Source organism: Anolis sagrei, chromosome X (assembly GCF_037176765.1).
Source record: "Anolis sagrei isolate rAnoSag1 chromosome X, rAnoSag1.mat, whole genome shotgun sequence".
Lineage (NCBI taxonomy): Eukaryota > Metazoa > Chordata > Lepidosauria > Squamata > Dactyloidae > Anolis > Anolis sagrei.
In genome coordinates, this window is record NC_090034.1 from 36,082,684 (window position 1) to 36,101,656 (window position 18,973).

At 40.8% G+C, this 18,973-nt stretch overlaps 1 protein-coding gene across 9 annotated transcripts in view; it reads right to left on the reverse strand.

The window, feature by feature from the left end:
* Positions 1-18,973, reverse strand: part of GOLGA3 (golgin A3) — a 49,702-nt gene that overhangs the window by 21,037 nt on the left and 9,692 nt on the right. For 8 of the 9 annotated variants that reach the window (XM_067473200.1, XM_067473199.1, XM_067473197.1 and 5 more), the window contains 11 exons: positions 18,646-18,758; positions 17,715-18,400; positions 15,868-15,979; positions 14,168-14,474; positions 12,824-13,026; positions 11,106-11,243; positions 10,078-10,239; positions 7,280-7,648; positions 5,055-5,132; positions 3,959-4,222; positions 1,768-1,862 (listed from right to left, as the gene is read on the reverse strand). In XM_067473200.1, coding sequence (XP_067329301.1) covers positions 1,768-1,862; positions 3,959-4,222; positions 5,055-5,132; positions 7,280-7,648; positions 10,078-10,239; positions 11,106-11,243; positions 12,824-13,026; positions 14,168-14,474; positions 15,868-15,979; positions 17,715-18,400; positions 18,646-18,758 — 2,527 coding nt within the window. The remainder of the gene's footprint in view (positions 1-1,767; positions 1,863-3,958; positions 4,223-5,054; positions 5,133-7,279; positions 7,649-10,077; positions 10,240-11,105; positions 11,244-12,823; positions 13,027-14,167; positions 14,475-15,867; positions 15,980-17,714; positions 18,401-18,645; positions 18,759-18,973) is intronic. The other variant, XM_067473198.1, reaches the window with a different exon arrangement.

Consider the following 18,973-nt stretch of genomic DNA (forward strand, 5'->3'; position numbering starts at 1 on the left):
CAGATCTATGAGTGTTCTAGTCCGTCACTTTAATAAACACAAACCTATCCTGCTTCAACATAAGCAATTCCCCAGAGTCGAATATACTTTCACTCCTGGCTAGAACTGAGCTAGCAGGAGCATTAAAAATCAAATTCAAATTTAATTTGTCCCGCAATATCAATATGATATCCACGACATATGCCTCACTATCAAGAGCATTACAAGCAGACAGTTGGCAACTATCCCATGAAATGCCATTTTAGTACTAATTGGCATTTAGAAAATGGGATAATCAACATGGATATGATATTACACAGGGACACAATTTAATCAAATCAGGCAGTTAGACAAAGACATATTGTAAGAATGAAACTCTTGCTGCTTTTTAAAAAAATCTAGCGGACAAATGTGAATCAAGGTAAGCAGATGTATATTCTAAACTAATTAAGGTTATATTAACTGCTCATCTGCGTCTGAGATGACTGAAAAGAAGCAATCTATGGGAATAACAATGAGTTTATTTATATAACATTAGCAAAAAAGCCTATGAACAATTAGGAGAAAAGGAAATCCTTTAAACATCGGGGCACTAAACTGCTGCAATAAATTATTTCCAAGCTCTGATTCAGAGATAATGCGAGCCATGTCTCAGTACTACTTTACATCAACAAGTCTGAAAGACTCTTGTACCAATGTGCTTTCATCCCTCCCTCCCACATCTCACCAAATTGGTACACCTCTGATTTGCAAGATCAGTGCAAACCAGCACTAAACTGTGCTCTTCATTCCTGGTTTATGTAGTGTGCCACTTTGGACAGGATAAAAAAATATCTAATGCTCACCTTTTTTTGGGCTAAATTATCTTGCTCACATGAGAGTGCGCATTAGATGCAGGTAATATGGTAACCTTCATGCTGATCCAAAGCAAAAGGGGAAGCTGCTTCAGGAGTGCCTGGAGCTCTTAATTGAGGGATGCCACCTCAAATGTAATTGCCAGGGCTGAATGCTACGCACTCCTGTGATTGGTAGTTTGGTGAGGCATCAGCATTCTTTGACAGAGAAGAACCAAGACCTTATACATTTGTATAATTTTCTAGAACCAGAAAGATGTGAATAGGTCTCCAGTCATCTATGGTCTCCACCCTTGGAAGGCAATCATACTCGGCCACGACGGATCGCCCATGATGATTTTAATATGTGACCTATTATATATACTTGATACGTCAAGAAATGTTGATCTTAAAAGATAGTCTAAAAACCTCAGTCAATGCTGTAAACAGGTAATGAAGACACTGACTCAATGAGCAGGGCAATTTACAGCCCCCCCATCCCCCGCCATTTAACCCCTCAAATAAACAGATCCTCTCTTTCTCCTTTGCATTTCCTAAGTATGTTTCCTCTATGTCTTTTTTCAAAAGAGAATCTCTGTTATATGCCCCTCAAATTTACTCTTGGCTTATCCACAAGCCATAGCAAATTTTGTAATTTTGGGCCCAAAACCTACACTTGACTTAATTTGAGTATAATCGGTTCTTCTTTATTTTAATTGTATGGGTTATTAAATTCAACTTTATTATCAACTGCCTTGAGGTCCATCTTGGGAGAAAACTGGAGGGAGATGAATCCCAGTACCTTTATACATGCATGAATGGTATCTTAGGATTTTTTAAATGTTTTACTTGAAACTTTGAATTATTTGCTTTTATGGAATCTAGGCTGGGAAAGTGAGAAAAAAAGGACAAAAAGAGACAGCAGAATTCTGGAAAGCAGAAAACTCATACTCACGATTTTGTTTCTTGTTGCATTTCATCAATTTGCCGTTTTAATGTTTCATTCGTCTCAGCAAGAACAGACATCTGCTCTCTGTCAAACTGCACGGACTGAAAAGCATGGAGGAAGCACAGAAAGAATAAAGTGGAAAAGATGGCTATAAGCTACATATTCAATAAAAGACTCATAATTTATATATTTGATGACAGGGCTATGCAAAAGTGAATAAATTCAAATGTGTTTATAGCCTACCTAATGGGCTCGGGACTTGATAGCGACCATATTCTTCACGAGACATCCCAGAATATTCCAAAGTCTACCCCAACAAACTTTAATGCTAATTATGGCTTTTTTAAAAAAATAAATAAATCATGGTTTTAAATCAAACTGCATAAGGCTCATTCCAAGGAAGCTCCCTTGATCCTGGACCGGTGCCTGGCAGTTGTGATGGACTGGATGAGGGCCAACAAGCTCAGGGTGTAGGGTGGCGACCTGTGCTCAACGGGGTTACACTTCCCCTGAGGACACAGGCCCGCAGTAATTTTCCTGCTTCTTGGCAGGGGGTTGGACTGGATGGCCCATGAGGTCTCTTCCAACTCTATGATTCTGTCTTTGAGACCACATCTCCTATGAACCGCCACAGGCTTTGAGATTTGCTAGGAAGGCCCTTCTCTCAGTCCCATCACTGTCTCAAGTACGATTGGTGGGGACAAAAGATAGAATCTTCTCGGTGGTGGCACCCCAGTTCTGGGATGCCCTCCCTAGAGAGATTAGGTTAGCCCCCACTCCCTAAACCTTTTGATCTAGCCTAAAAACATGGCTTTTTAAATAGGCCTTCTAGTTGGAGTAGACTGAAATGGGTGCATATGAGGACTTTAGCACTTTAGTTTGTTAATTGATGGCAGCCGCTTCTATCCACAGGTATTGCTGCATTTTATAAATTTTAACAATTTTTTACTATGTGAAGTTATTTGGGTTTCATTGTGGGTGTCGCTATAATTTATGCTGTTATTGTTATTATGCTTATGTATTGTATATTTTATATGCAGCACTTTGGAGTGCAACATATCAGAGATTAATATTGTCTAGGGAGGCCCTGTTATCCGTCCCACCTCTTTCGCAGGTGCAGTTGGTGGGAACGAGACAGGGCCTTCTCAGTGGTGGCCCCTCGGCTGTGGAACTTTCTCCCCAGTGATATTAGAGCAGCTCCCTCCCTCCTGGTCTTCAGAAGGAAGTTGAAAACCTGGCTCTGGGGTCAAATTTTTGGAGACTAACTATAGTGCAGTAATAGCTACAGAATTATGTACAATGACCTTTGGAACAGCTACGGATTGTGATAGTGGTTGGCGTGATTTTAATATTGATTGCAATGTTATATATGCTTTTATGTGCATTTAATTTTAATTTTTTAAAAAAAATTAATTTAATGTATTTTATTGTTTGTTGTTCAAAGGCATTGAATAGCTGCCATATGTAAAGCCGCCTTGAGTCCCCTTTGGGATAGAGAAAGGCGGGATACAAACAGACAGAGAGAGTGCTTTTGTGAGCTGCCCTGAGTTCCTGCAGGGAGATAGTGGAGGGGTATCAATAAAGTTTATTATTATTATTATTTGTTAAAGGTTGTTGTTGGAAATACAAGCAAAAACATCCAATCTGTTCCATTTGACCAATCTGAAAGAGGAGATGAGGATAATAATGAGAACTGCAAGGATGTGGAGGAAAGGAAGATAATAATAATAATAATAATAATAATAATAATACATTTATTATCCACCTCTCCTTGCAGCTCATGACATTTGTTCCCAACCAAAGTGGAAAGCAACTTTCCAACAGACATTGGAGCATTACAATGATCCCTCGGTACTCAAACATTACAATTACTATAACAATAACTACTACTACTACTACAAGTTCTTGGTATGTATGGATACCAAAATCTGTGGATGCTCAAGTTCCATAATATAGTAGTGAAATGGCATCTCTTATAGGAAATGCCAAACAATTCAAAGGAGTGCTGGAGGCTACAATGAGGTGTAACTACGCATCAGCGTAGCACTCAGAGTGTAGCAAAATCAAGGTTTGCTTTTACGTTTTTTTAAAAAAGTTGAGCTATGGTTAGTTGAAGCTGTGGATGCAGAATGTGTGGATATGATGGGCCACCCGCATTATGAAAGGTCAAAAAGGGCAGGCTCGGTGTCCTATGTACCTGCAACTCTGCCTCCATGCCATCCCGCTCTCTCTGGGCCACTTGCAGCTGACTTTCCAGCTCTTCCAATTGCTGCTGGACACGAGACACTTCCTTTGCCAGCTTTGCATTTTCAATGTCCACCAATTTCTTCTCATCCTGAAGGTGGAGAAGTTCTCGTCTTAACTCCTTCATTTCGGAGTCCAACCTCTTTTTGGTAGCCTTCAGTTCACTGATCAGTTGGTCCTTGGAACTTGCATCTCTACGGTAAGCTTCCACCATTACCTAGATATCAAGAAAAAAACACTGATGCTAACTGAGGGTTTTTTACAGTTATTATAGCATACAAGAACTACAGTTTGAACATGTATATATTCTATTGATATACCAAAGGAAGCGATAAACAGGCTTGAACTGAGAATGCCTCTCCTAAACAGAATCAAATCTCTCTCTCTTTCCTTATGATGATGATGATGAAGAATCACGACAATCAGTAAGTAGAAATATACAGTGTTTCCTCACTACTTCGCAGTTCGCTTTTCACAGAGATTCTGGGATGAAGTTATATCACAAATAAAACAAATAGCGAGGGAAATAACATGTTTCAGGGGAGCTTTATTATAGATCTCTGTACTCAAAAGTAAGATGTGATAATTGTTGTCTTGTATTGTTCATGTTATATGCCACAAGATCCAAAATAGTCAAAATCTGGAAAAAGCTAGAGAATGTATCAATAAAGAATTGGTTAAATAGGATGTGGGTTATAGCACTATCAGAAATATTAAGCTATAAATTAAGATTAGCAAAAGGAGAACTGAAAGAAGATCTTACTGATAATACAATTTATTAGCTTCAGGTATTAAAAAATGCAAATTTAAACCACCAAATGTCCAAGAAAGATCGTGGATGAACAATTAGAAAATGGGGGATATAGATTTGAGAACAGATGATGTAACAATACAATTGTATTATGTTTTATATATTTTGAAATAAAAATTACAAAAAATGTAAAATGTTACAAAATGTAACATGGACCAATTAGGAGAAAAACACAATTCTGATTAGCAGTTTACTTTAAAATATACACATTTGGAAGAGGACACACACACACACACACCTTTTGTTGAAGTAATTGTTCCTTTATCTTTTGTGTCTGTTTCTTGAAGGCCATGCTTTCTTGTTGCAGATTCTCCACCTATTAGAAAAACCAACCTCAGCATTACTTGCGCACTGGGTAGCTTTAGCCTTCAGTCCAAGCATCTTCATGATGATGCAACATCTCCAATAAAATAAAGTTTACCACAATGTGATGAACAGAGTTTAATGACAACTTCTGAAAAGGGGGTTGCTGTGAGTTTTCCGGGCTGTATGCCCATGTTTCAGAAGCATTCTCTCCTGATGATTCTATTATGTTTCACCCACATGTATGTCAGGCATCCTTAGAGGCTATGAGTCCTGTTGGAAACTGTTGGAAACTAGGCAAGTGGAGTTTATATATCTGTGGAATGTCCAGGGTGGGAGAAAGAACTATTGTCTGTTTGAGGCAATTGATGACCTTGATTAGCATTAAATGGCCTTGCAGCTTCAAAGCCTGGCTGCTTCCTGACTGGGGGAATCATTTGTTGGGAGGTGTTAGCTAGCCCTGATTTTTCTTGTCTAGAATTCCCGTTTTCTGAATGTTGTTCTGTATTTTCTGTCCTGATTTTAGAGTTTAGTTTCCAACAGACCTCACAACCTCTGAGGATGCCTGCCATAGAGAATGCTTCTGGAAGATGGCTATACAGCCCAGAAAACTCACAGCAACCCAGTGATTTTGGCCATGAAAGCCTTCGACAACACAACTTCTGAACAAAATTCTAGCAAACAGTACTCAAATTCCAAGGTACAAGCTGACTTTTCCGCATTTCAAGCAAATGAATTTGAATATGCTGCATACAATCTTGATTTGACTGTAGCATTATTCACAAGACATGCAGCTATGGTAGGTTTTGCCAAACAAATGATTATTACCGCTTCTTATCAGAAGCTAGAGAATCCAAATATGCTCACTTCCCAAAAGGTTACATGTTAGATTTGCTACAGATATAGTTGATTCCAAAGTCAAAACTCTAGCTAAGGTGATGGGGTAACATAAAACATCATGGAATATTTTCACTTTAGGACACATATGCCAAATCCAGCCCACCATGTCATTTTATGCTGGACTACAACTCTTCTATTCTTTATCATTAGACACCATGACTACGGCAGATGGGAGCTGGGATACAATAACATCTGGAAGGCTGCAGTTTGTTCTGTTTAGATACAAAGCTTGCAGATAGGCTGCCTGGCTTTAAAATGTCCTCTAATCTTTCCCAAACCTCTGAGCCACAAGGACTGTTGGGTTTCAATTCCCATCATGCTCAGTCCACATGGCAGATGATCAAAAGGGATGAGAGTTGTCTTCAATAACATCTGGAGACCCAAACTGAGAAATAACTAAAGAGCACCATCCACCAAGTAAAAAATTACCCATCTATATAAATAAAAATATAATGTTCATTTGTAGGATTAACATAACTCAAAAGCCACAGGACAAATTGACACCAAATTTGGACACAATACACATATCAGGCCAACAAGTGACCATCACTCATAAAAACACTGAAAAACACAGCAGAAGAGACTTAAAAAGGCAAAAACCAAAAAATACATTACAACGCATGCGCAAAACCATATTGTGCAAACACACATATACACACACAAAACACATATACACAGACTGGGCCACTTCAATGCGTGGCAGGGGACAGCTAGTCTATATAAATAAAAATGTAATGTTCATTTGTGGGATTAACTTAACTCAAAAACCACTGAACAAATTGAAACCAAATTTGGACACAATACACATATGAGGCCAACGAATGACCATCACTCATAAAAACATTGAAAAACACAGCAGAAGAGACTAAAAAAGTCAAAAAAAAAAAAATTACAACGCATGCGCAAAACTATATATATATAAGCAAATACACATATAAACAAATATACGCACACATATATACACACACAAAACACATATACACAGACTGGGCCACAGCAACGCATGGCAGGGGACGGCTGGTGTGTGTGTGTTTGTGTGTGTGTATATATATATATATATATATATGAATGAGTTTGCTCTCTCCAAGGATTCTCTGACTACGGATTCAATGGCCCTTTGAAGGCAACCATGAGGATGGCGTGGCCCTCCATGAAAATGAGTTTGACATCCCTGCTTTAGGGGAATCTTGTCAATATAACACACTGCTGATAAATGTAAAAATGAAAGTATAGTCTATGGGGTACAGAGGTGCAGATTACCTGACTTGATTTGATGGCTATTTCTTGCCTCAATTGCTGTAAAACATCTGAGGCTGCCTCTGTACTCTCTCCTAAATGCTGAACTCCTTCATCAAGCCCTTCTTTGCCTGCTTTTGCAACCTGTAGTGCTACTTCCAGGACGATCTTCTCATTCTGCAAGTATCGGATTGAGTCATCCTTTGAGGTGGCTTCCCCCTGCAGCTCCGTCAGCCTGGCCTCCAACTCATCGTAACGTCTCTGCAGGTCAGCCAGGGACTCCTCGCGGGTCTGCAATGTCTCCTGGGTGGAGCTCAACTGCTTCATGAGATCTAGTTGTTCCTGCTGTAAAGCCTCAACCTGAAGATCTCGTTGATGCAATGTCAATTTAACCTGAATAAAGAGCAAAGAAATACATTCACACTCAGATGCTCTCCCTGTGCGAACATATGCATCTTTATCCTTGCCGCAATTATGATTTATAAGCAATGTACACTCATCAATATCGGCTACCCCCAAATTGCAGTTTGGGGACATTTACAATGAGAGTACAAAGGATAAGAATGGCAATAGTGGTCCTCAGAAATTGATTTTGAATCAAAATGTGAATTTTTCTTCTTGCGAACAGATTCCATTTCAAGCCAACTTATCCTCAGAAATGGGTCTTTAGTAGTCATAGAATCATAGAGTTGGAAGAGACCCCATGGACCATCCAGTCTAACCGTTTGCCAAGAAGCAGGAAAATCACATTCAAAGCACCCCCGACAGATGGCCATCCAGCCGTTGTTTAAAAGCCTCCAAAGGAGGAGCCTCCACCACACTCCAGGGCAGAGAGTTCCACTGATGAACAGCTCTCACAGCTAGGAAGTTCTTCCTAATGTTCAGGTAGAATCTCCTTTCTTGTAGTTTGAAGCCATTGTTCTGCCTCCTAGTCTCCAGGGCAGCAGAAAACAAGCTTGCTTCCTCCTCCCTATGACTTCCCTCACTCACATTTTTATGCACGACCATCATGTCTCCTCTCAGCCTTCTCTTTTGCAGGCTAAACATGACCAGCTCTTTAAGTCGCTCCTCATAGGGCTTGTTCTCCAGACCCTCATTTGAGTTACCCATTTCTGGACACATTCCAGCTTGTCAATCTCTCCCTTGAATTGCGGTGCCCAGAATTGGACACAGTGTGATTCCAGGTGTAGTCTGACCAAGGCAAAATAGAGTTAAAATTTGTGCGCCAACTGCAACCGTATCTTGAGAAGCTTGACATGGCCTCAGTGGTCCACGCCTTAGTTACATCTAGATTGGATTATTGCAATGCACTCTACATGAGGCTGCCTTTGAAGATGGCTCAGAAACTGCAACTTGTGCAAAGGTTGGCAGCCAGGTTGTTAACTGGAGCGAGTTACAGAGAGTGGATGACGGCTCTACTGAAGCAGCTCCACTGGGCCCAATAAGTTTCTGGGCCCAATTCAAAGTGCAGGTTATTACCTACAAAGCCCTAAATCAGGGGTCCTCAAACTAAGGCCCGAGGGCCGGATACGGCCCTCCAAGGTCATTTATCTGGCCCTCGCTCAGGGTCAACCTAAGTTTGAAATGACTTTAAAGCACACAACAACAACAATAACAACAACCCTATCTCATCAGCCAAAAGCAGGCCCACAGTTTCCATTGAAATACTAGTAAGTTTATATTTGTTAAAATTGTTCTTCATTTTAATTATTGTATTGTTTTTAGGTGGGTTTTTTTCTGCACTACAAATAAGATATGTGCAGTGTGCATAGGAAATCATTCCTGCTTTTTTAAAATTATAATCCGGCCCTCCAACAAGTTGAGGGACTGTGACCTGGTCCTCTGTTTAAATAGTTTGAGGACCCCTGCCCTAAATGGTTTGACTCCTGATTATCTTCGCGACCGTATCTCCCTCTATGAAAAGCTTAGATCTGCCAGGGAGGCCCTTCTTTTGCTCTCACCTCCATCACAAGCATGGTTGGTGGGAACAAGGAAGAGGGCCTTCTCTGCAGTGGCCCGCGGCGATTAAATTAGCCCCCACCCTGTCCGCCTTCCCGAAAACTTGGCTCTTCCAATGTGCCTTTGAATAATGGTTTAGCTACTGATTAAGTCTGCCTAGCCCTAATCCTTTGGTTGGATCACCAGAACTTTATTCCCAGCCTGGCCCTACAGTTTTGTATTTGCAAAGCCCTTGCACTGCCCTATTAGTCTCAAACCTGCACATGCCCACTTTCAGCTACTGATTGTTTGATGTCTGGTTTATGTTTTATGGTGTTTTACATTTCATTGGTTTTACTGTTTTAAAATCTTTTACTGTTATATGTTTTTAATTGTGTTATTTGTAACCTTTGTTTATATTGGGCTTGGTCCCCATGTAAGCTGCCCCGAGTCCCTTCGGGGAAATGGAGGCGGGATATAAGAATAAAGTTGTTGTTGTTGTTATTATTATTATTATTATTATTATTATTATTATTGGTGAGAATCACTCGTTGAGTTCCTCTGCTTAACCAATTGCAGATCCAGCTAACCATAGTTTTGCCTAGGCCACATTTGACTAGTTTGTTGCCAGAAAGTCATGGGGGACCTTGTCGAAGGAAGACCTTTCTGAAATCCAGATATACTACATCCACAGCGTTCCCTGCATCTACCCAGCTTGTCACTCTACCCAGCTTGTATGTCTTACTAGTTTACAACAGTTTTTATGGGAGTTTCATTTTTTCTCAACTAGCTTTTGCCCTCTGCTCATATGAAATGTAAACTCCTGGAGCAAATGTTATGTTAGACTTTCTATAAAAAGCCCTGAATTCTAACTATCAACTTACCTTTTCTAGCTCCTGCTCCAACATTGTTGCAGAATCAGCCATTTTCTGGAGTTGCTCCTTCTCATCCTCAAACTCTGTCAGTTTTCTCTGTAAATCGTCTTCCACCATTGTCTTCGCTTCTTGGATCTGCAGAAAAGCTGCTTCTTGATCTAACATGTCAGCCTGTTTGAAAGTAACAGACAATGTTGACAAGTTAAAGAGAAAAAGCAGCCAAAACAGCGTTACCATACAGGAACACTGAAAAGCAAACAATTTAGCCCTGTACACTACCTTAATACCCTTTTCCCCATCCTTTATCCAGATTGTTCAGTTCTGAAGACATTCCTCTTTAGGACAGCATTTAACTCAATTCACATTAGGGAAGGAAATGTTCTTTGGTTCATATTATCAAAGCAAGCTAATCCACACTTTCCCAAATATCATGGAGATCACAATACATCCATACCAAGCGTGGGGCTTGCATTTTCCCATTCTCCTTTTCACCATGGCCATCAGGAAAAGTACCTCCAGTTACTGTATATACTCATATATAATTCTAGAAATTATAGTCAGAACATTGACCCTCTCTGAGCAGAGTGGCGGAAAGCACACTATTCTGGTAGAAACACCAACCTATCCACAAGCCATATCCAAGTCCACAAATTTGGTCCCAAAACATGCCTTCTACTTTTACATGAGATAGACATATACACTAATACATTTGGTAAACTTTACTGGGAATTACTATTGCAGCCAAATGAACACATTGTGTATACATTTCCTATGATTTGGAACAACCCAATTTAAAAACTAGAGTAGTGACCTATGGATCTGAATACAAACTGTCACATGTATATCTAAACATGCACAGCACAAAGAAAATGGGCATTTGAGTTTCTTCTTTTCAAATCACAAAGTTTGGGGATTATAGCCCAACAGTAAACACATACAGATGAATACAACTAGTTTTTGTTCATCCACTTCCAAAGGGAAAACCCTTCATTAGGAAACCTCAGCAAATCCACAGAAAAGTACACTTGAAGCTTTACCTCTATATTTTGTAACTGCGTAGCTATTCGCTCCTTCTCTTTGATGGATCTGTGCTGAGTCTCTGTTAACTGATGAGAGAGTGTTACATTCTCCAGCTTGAGATGCTCCAATAGGCCCACCTGTGTCATCTGGCCAGCCTTGGGAAGACAAGAGGATGAGAGGAGATATCATTCGGAGCTCGGACTCTCAACTAAGACACATTTCCTGAAGCCATGATGCTTCTCGGTGGTTTTCAACTATGCCACTTTATGCCACTTTAGCCTGCTTTTAATACTATCAGTACTCCATGTTGGACATCAAGACAATTACATTGTTCTATTACAGTGCAGTGTTTCATGAAGTCCATACCAATTGTTGTTTCTTTCCCTCCCCCCTTTTTGGTAAGCTACTCATAAATAGAAGAGCAGGGTAGAAATAAATCATCCTCATCCTGATCATGCATGTACTAAAATTTAAGACTTCTTGATAGTCTGGTAATCCTCAAATGACCTGACAGTTCTGTGACCTACTTCAGCCCAAGTATCACCACACATTCTCTTTCTCATGCTTAAGCATTGTGTTTTGTCGCCTATGTAGCAAACATGGCACCAAGAGTACACAAGTGTACGACCAGGCTAGATGGAACACCAAGGTTTTCAAAAATAAAGTGTAAAAGCATTTCAAAAAATGGCAAGAATAGTTGATAGGGAGGTACCAAAAGAGCCCAGTCATGAGTGAGCATAGCTAGTGGACTGAAAAGAATTAAGAGCAAGTGGGAAGAAAATAGGATACCCTCAAAAGGGGTACTTCACACTCCAATATTTTGTTGCAGGGTCCGTTCTGCTACATAACATTTATATAATTAACTGTTAAGTGCGCTCAAGCAAGTTTTGAGTTATGGTACACCTAAGGCAAGGGTGTCAAACTCATTTTCATGCAGGGCTACATCTGCCTGATGGTTGCCTTCAGTGGGCTGTTGAATCCACGGACAGAAAAGCCATGGATACAGAGGGCCAACCATATATAAAGAGCACCAAACTTTATGTGTTTGTATGTATGTGTATCTATCTCTCTACCTATCTCACATAGTGGTTGGTGCTCTTTAATTTTTATCCATTTTGGGTTCCCAAATGTTATTGAACTCCTCTCATACTTTTTATTCTCTGCCATGCAGACTGGGGATAATGGGAATAGCAACCCAACAGCCTTTGCAGTTCTGAGGTTGGGAAAAGGTCAAAGGGCATTTTGAAGCCAGACATCATATCCACAAGCCTTGTTTCTACATCCAAACTCCACTCTCCTGCCTAAACAGAACATACTGCAGTCTCCCAGATGTTCCTGTACCCCAACTCCCATCATCTCTAGTCATGATCATGTCTAATGATGAGGAAATACAGTTGTAGCCCAGCATCTGGAGGGCCATATAAAATGACATGGTGAGCCGCATTCATCCTGTGGGCTTTGAGTTTGACAGAAATGGCCTAGAAAGAACATATTATCAAATCCATGAATTGTCAAATTTGCAAAATTTAAACCTGCCAATGTGGAGAGCCAACTGTACTATTGCTAACTGTGCTATTATTGACAGAGAGACCTAGGGCAAATCCTGGTTCAGCCATGAACTCATCAGTTAGTCATGGTCAAATGTCTTAATGAGAAACTGTACCATGGTAACATTCCACAACAAAAATACTATAGGACCAAAATACTACAGGAATAGGAGGAAAGTCATATTCACCTGGATGTTTGCCATCTCGCTCTGCAGCCGAACCCTTGCTTCCTGGGCCACAGCCAACTGCTGCTGGTACCAGTGCCGTACTTTTTGCAATGAGGCAATCTCTGCTTGAGATGATTTCAGCTTATTGGTCAATGTTGTGCGTTCCAACTGCACCTGCTGGAGCTGGCTTTGTAAGGACGAAAGCTGCTGCCGGAGATCATGCACTAAAAGCCAAAGAGAAATAAAAGTAGTAAGGTTTAGCAACTCTACCAATAACAACAGCGTGGAAATCACATCTTCATTTTTCAGAGATTCATATCCCATCTGTGAACATAAAAATAGACAACCACAGGAATGTTTCAAAACTCTAACCCTGCTAACAAGAAAAACAAACCACTAAACCCAATTTAAAAGTCATACATTACTAAACTGTTGGTACATGCTGAATATTCCTTATTCAAAAGACTTGGGCCCAGATATGTTTTTGGTCCTAATTTTGGAACACTTGCATTTGCAGATACATCCATGATAAGTTGTTATTGTGAAGCTGGAACCCAGATTTAAACCCAAAATTCATTTGGTTCGCATGCATCTTCTACCCATTACCTGGGGATAATGTTATACAATACAATGTAATAATTTTGTGAATGAAACAAAGTTTGTATACATTGAGCCAATGGAAAGTGGTTATTACAGCCACTCATGTTGACAATTTGGGAATTCAAGATAAACTGCCCAATGTGTATGAAAAATTCCTAAAATAATATTATACATTGTTCACAGAAAATCGACTGTGAATGGATAAAAATCAAAAGCTTGTGCATCTCTTACACAAGTGTCTAACTCAAGGCCCACAACTGAATTTGACCCTCCCTGTCATTTTATGTAGCCCTCCAGGTGCTGGGCCACGACTCTTGTATTCCTCACCATTAGACAGCATCATGATTAGAGCTGATGGGGGTTTGGATACATTGACATCTGGAAGTCTGCCATTTGTTCTTTTTAGTCAGGATGTTAGGGTTTGGATCTGGATACAAAGGCTGTGGATGTGATGTCTTGCTTTAAAATGTCCTTTCACTTTTCCCCAACCTGAGTACTACAGGTGCTGTAGGGTTACAATTCCATTATTCCCAGTCCACCTGGTGGATGAGCAAAAGGGATGGGAGCTGTTGCTCAATAACATCTGGGGACCCAAACTGGGTAAAAACGAAAGTGCACTGACTACTCTGTAAAAAAAATATAGCTGGCCCTCTCTCTGTCTCCACAGATTCTCTGTCCATGGATTCAATGGGCCTTAGCTGGCAACCATCAGGCTGATGTGGCCCTCCATGAAAATGGGTTTGGCACCCTGGTCCATTGCCTTACCTGTGCTATCCTTCGTTAGGACGCTTTTCTGCAGGTCTTCGACTTTCCCCATCAGCCTTTGGTATTGCTCTTCTGCCACCTGCAGGTCATTGCTGGAAGCGGCTAAGCCAGCATTCTTGGCCTCCAGCGCTGCCTGCAGCTCTGCCATGGCTCGTTCCAGGTCCCAGCAAGACTGTTTTAAGGTGGCCACCTCCACATTCAGAGACTCCTGCTTCTGCTGGCTGCTCTCACTATGCTCCATCTGGGTCTTGAGCTTCATGTGCAAAGCAGCAAGCTGGGCTTGCAATTCTGTCTTTTCTTTGAAAGCCTGAATAAAACCAACATTTATAATATTTTAAAATGTGTCATTGGGATTCAGGCGACACAGAAGGCGGACAGATTATGATGGTCTTTCAAGCTCCTCTTGAAATCTGCATTTCACACAATCAACAATCAACCTTCTCATCAAGGACCACAGTGTCTTAGATCATGGCTTCTTACATCTTTTCCACTCGCAGCCCTTTCTGCCCGAATTTTTTTATATGACCCTAAAGTAAAGGTAAAGTTTTCCCCTTGACATTAAGTTTAGCCGAGTCCACCTCTGAGGGGAGTGGTACTCATCTCCATTTCTAAGCCAAAGAGCCGGTGTTGACCATAAACGCCTCCTAGGTCATTTGGCCAACATGACTGCATGGAGCACTGTTACCTTCCCACAAAAACAGTACCTATTGATCTCCTCACATTTGTATCTTTTCAAACTGCTAGGTTGGCAGAAGCTGGGGCTGACAATGGGAGCTCACCCCATTGTGTGGATTTGAACTGCCAACTGTCTGATCAGCAAGTTCTGTAGCTTAGCGGTTTAACCCGTTGCGCCACCGCAGCCCCTTATGGGACCCTAGGCATTTAGATATATAAAATAGGCATACAAAATCAAACATTTACGGATAACAAATCAGCATTTGCAAGGCTTGCTAAGCAGACCAATTTTCCTTTTTGTGGAGTACAGCTGAAGCATTTTCTACAGAGTCCACTGTAACCACTGCATGTTGCTGGTAACAGATTTGTGTAAATGGGTGGCATTCCTTAACATTTCACTCTTGCCAAATGCTTCATGATGTCAAGACTGAGTTCCATTTGGGGCTGGAAACCACCATTTAAGAAGCAGTTTCTTAGCTGGACTTCATTAGGCCCTACTATCCTGGGGTGGGAATACAACCATCCCACACTCAGTTTATGAAGTTCCACAACTGTAGAAAAAAAATGTTCAGGTGATCCTCTGTAAAAAAAATATTTTCAAGATTCTGTATCTTGAATTTTTTTAACTTCCAAAAGGAAACCTTGATTTTTCCATATTATATAAGGGGTCTATTTTCTCACACCACTGTATACAATGAGCATCCATTGATTTTGCTAACCACAGGGATTCCTGGAACCAAACTCCAGCAGTTACCAAGGACCCACTGTAGTTTCATTACCATTATATATATACATACCTACATATACACACAGACATACGCGCGCGCGCGCGCGCAACACTTTGCTTTCTTTTTATTCAGAGCCTACTGTTCAAAAAGACCCTGTCAAATGCCTTCCTGTGCAGACATATAAATGTAACTGTGTTGTTCTTTCAATCCCAGTCTCTTTGTTTTTAAGTGCCACACAAGGAGATCCCTTGAGAAATTTCAATGACACTCAGCAAAAATGTTCAGCTTCATTCATACCTCATTGGCTTCTAATGACAGTGCTTCTAGCTGTCCTTCAAGCCTCATCTTTTCTTTGAGGACCTGCAACATTTCATCATGCGTGCCTGCGACAGAACTCTCCATTGATATACTGGGGAGAGAAAAAGTAGATGCTTTTGACAAATGCTGTGCCAACAGTGCTATTTTCATTTGTGCTAAATCAATAACAGACAGCTCATGATATAGTCCCAACATACTCTAATACCTTAGGCTTGGCAAGACTGGTTCAGAAACTTGAAAGCAACTTGGCCCATTTTGCTAGCAAAACTAAACAGAGTTTATTTGTTAGTTCATTCAAATGACTCCCAAACCAAGGCAAGTGTTCAAGTTATTTAAATGTGGAGATAACTTGTGATTAAGTGGAAATGAGATAAAACTGAGCTGTGGTATTTACTAATTATCCATTGGCTAATTCTAACTGTGGTTTGAAAGAGATCAGCATTAAGACATCATTACAGTATCACAGAGGAGTAAGCTTCTGAGAAACTACAAATAATCCCATTCTTAAAGGACTAAAGTGGATAAGAGCATCTAAAAGGAATAAACCCATGAATCTTGTTAAGTGCCCAAAGCTGGAAACAACTTCATGTGGATTACATACTTAATGGCGCATGAGAATGATAACAAGGTTTATAGAGAGGTGAACACATAGTGAGGTTACCCTTCATAGAAAAATGCTGGATGAAACCCAACAGATCACCCAGTGCAGAAAAGGGTCAACTCAGCTAACCATGATTCCAACTATGATTCAGATGCACACCAAATTTATATCCATGGTAGGACTCAAGGTAGTGCATGCAAATTCTGAGAACATATTTTGACCTAGATCTGCTCAGTTTCAGAAGAGCCACCTCATATTCCTTCAGGCTATAGTCCTGGATTCAGTTCTTCTGTTAAGCTAAGTGTGTCTGGGCTAAAGCCTTATTTCACTGAGACTCTACCAAGGAGATCTCTTTCTTCATGCATATTGCTTTAGGCTCTTTGACATAAAAGATGAAGCTGCTGGAGCTTGGTGACTGAGAACATAGCCTGAATGATGAAAGTTCAAGGATCTTGACATCCACAGGTAAGGATAGTAAAGCTGCCTGTCTAAAACCCCAAACGACTCATTGGAAAAGATAGTAATACCTGACAAAATGGAATGCAAAGAAAGAACACATTACAGATGTATTTACTCCATAAAGGAAGCTAAAGCTCTGGGTTTGCAAGATATAAATATCGCAGTTAGTGATAGGGGCTCAGGGGGGTTTCTCATTCATAGGGCTGCCATATGTCAAAGCCAAATGAACACAAGCAACAACAAACTCTCACTAATTTCTTGGCAGGCTAATAATTAAAAGGAAACCTTTTTACAGGCTCGTAACAGGCTTATTTACAAGGCTCATACACTCTAGAACATAGCTTCTCAGACTTTTTCCATCTGTGACCCCTTTCCGCTTGAGAAGTTTTTACCAGACCCCAGACATATAGGTATGTTAAAGAGGTATAAAAACCGAACATTTACTGATAACAAGCTGCCATTGCAAAGTTGGCTAAACAGGCTGGTTTTGCTTTTTGTGGAGTACATCTGAAGCATCTTCTGCAGAATCCACTGTAAACCCTGCACAACAGTTTTGTGTAAACGTCTAAAACAGCTACTGGTCAGAAAACCTTTACTATTGCCAAATTATTCAGGACCCCCACATTAAGCAAATATGACCTCATTTAGGGTTGAAGACACTTCAGAACATTCCACAATAGATGGACTAGTTCCTAAACAGGCTACTCAAATGCAGAACATGACTTCCTGATAAATCAAAATTTGAAATGATCCCCTTAGGTCTCACCTGCTGGAAATGCTGTCTCTCCGACTCCTTGCTTCTCCGTTGATTTCTGGATCCTGGGCATGATGTTCTGTTGCAGCTGCCTGTAGCACCTCTCTGATGGAAGGGAACTGTCCAACTGCATCCAAAGGGACCTCTTGGCCATTGACTGGAAAAGAAACACTCTGCCTGCTCTCTGCATTGAGCAGCATACCATACATTCCCCTTCCTGATACACTGCTGTAGCTGGAACTATCACTTTCATTGCCATCCAGCCTGATTCCGGCTTCACTTCCATCAATTTCTGACATGCTGTCTCCAGCCAAGGAGGAATTCTCCAACCGCTCATCGGGATCGGGTGTTACCCTGATCTCAGAGATAACAGATGTCAGACTGCTTCGGTTTTGCTTTAGTGATCCACTGGGCGAATCGGTCCCTGGAGCAGCTCCCCTGGGGCTTCCCTCTGCATCTTCAGTCCTATAATCAGCCAGAGATCGAATTCTACTCGACCGGGAAGATTTAGAACTTTTTCTTTCACCTGAATGTGTTGGAAGGCCCAGGCTTCCCAGTTTTGGTCCCCGTGGAACACTCGTTCGCAGAAAGGAGTATTCTTTTGTCATTGCTACAGTGCTGGCTCTTGGCAAGATCTCAGGATTTAGCATCAGTTCAGGATCCAGGGTACTGCAAGGACGATTCTTAGCTGTATACTGCTTTGGAAGAAAACATATATTTTAAACACTATAAATGGAATGGACACTCCTAAGCATTAAAATTAGCATGGGAAACAAAAGGCTGAAAGACCATATGCTGCAATTCTGGCTCCTCTAGAAGCCAAGTCCCTCTCACAGCAGGGTCTGAAATCCTTGACATGAAGCCCAGAAGAAGCAGAGTTATGTGAATTATGAAGTGAATCCATTCACAACAAATATTATGGAATCCACTTGTAGGCTCTTACTCTCTCCTGATGCCTTTTGACACGGTACTGCTTGAGCTGCTCTTCAAGGCGATGTCTTGCCTGAAGCCTGATCTGTTCTTCCTTCTCCAATGGAAGAGAAGAGTCTGTAGAGCCTACAGAATGAAGGGAAGGTATGAGGAATTTTGATGCGTCCCGTGCCCGTGGATATTTCACTTCGAAGAGGAAGATACTATTTTTTATCAAAACCATAAAAAACAGAAATACCATAAGAAGAGAAGACAGACAGCATCTCAGTTTTAGTGAAGGGATTAGAAGCTACATTCCTTGTTGTTGCTTAAACTATGCTGCTTTAGGGAAAGTTCAAGGA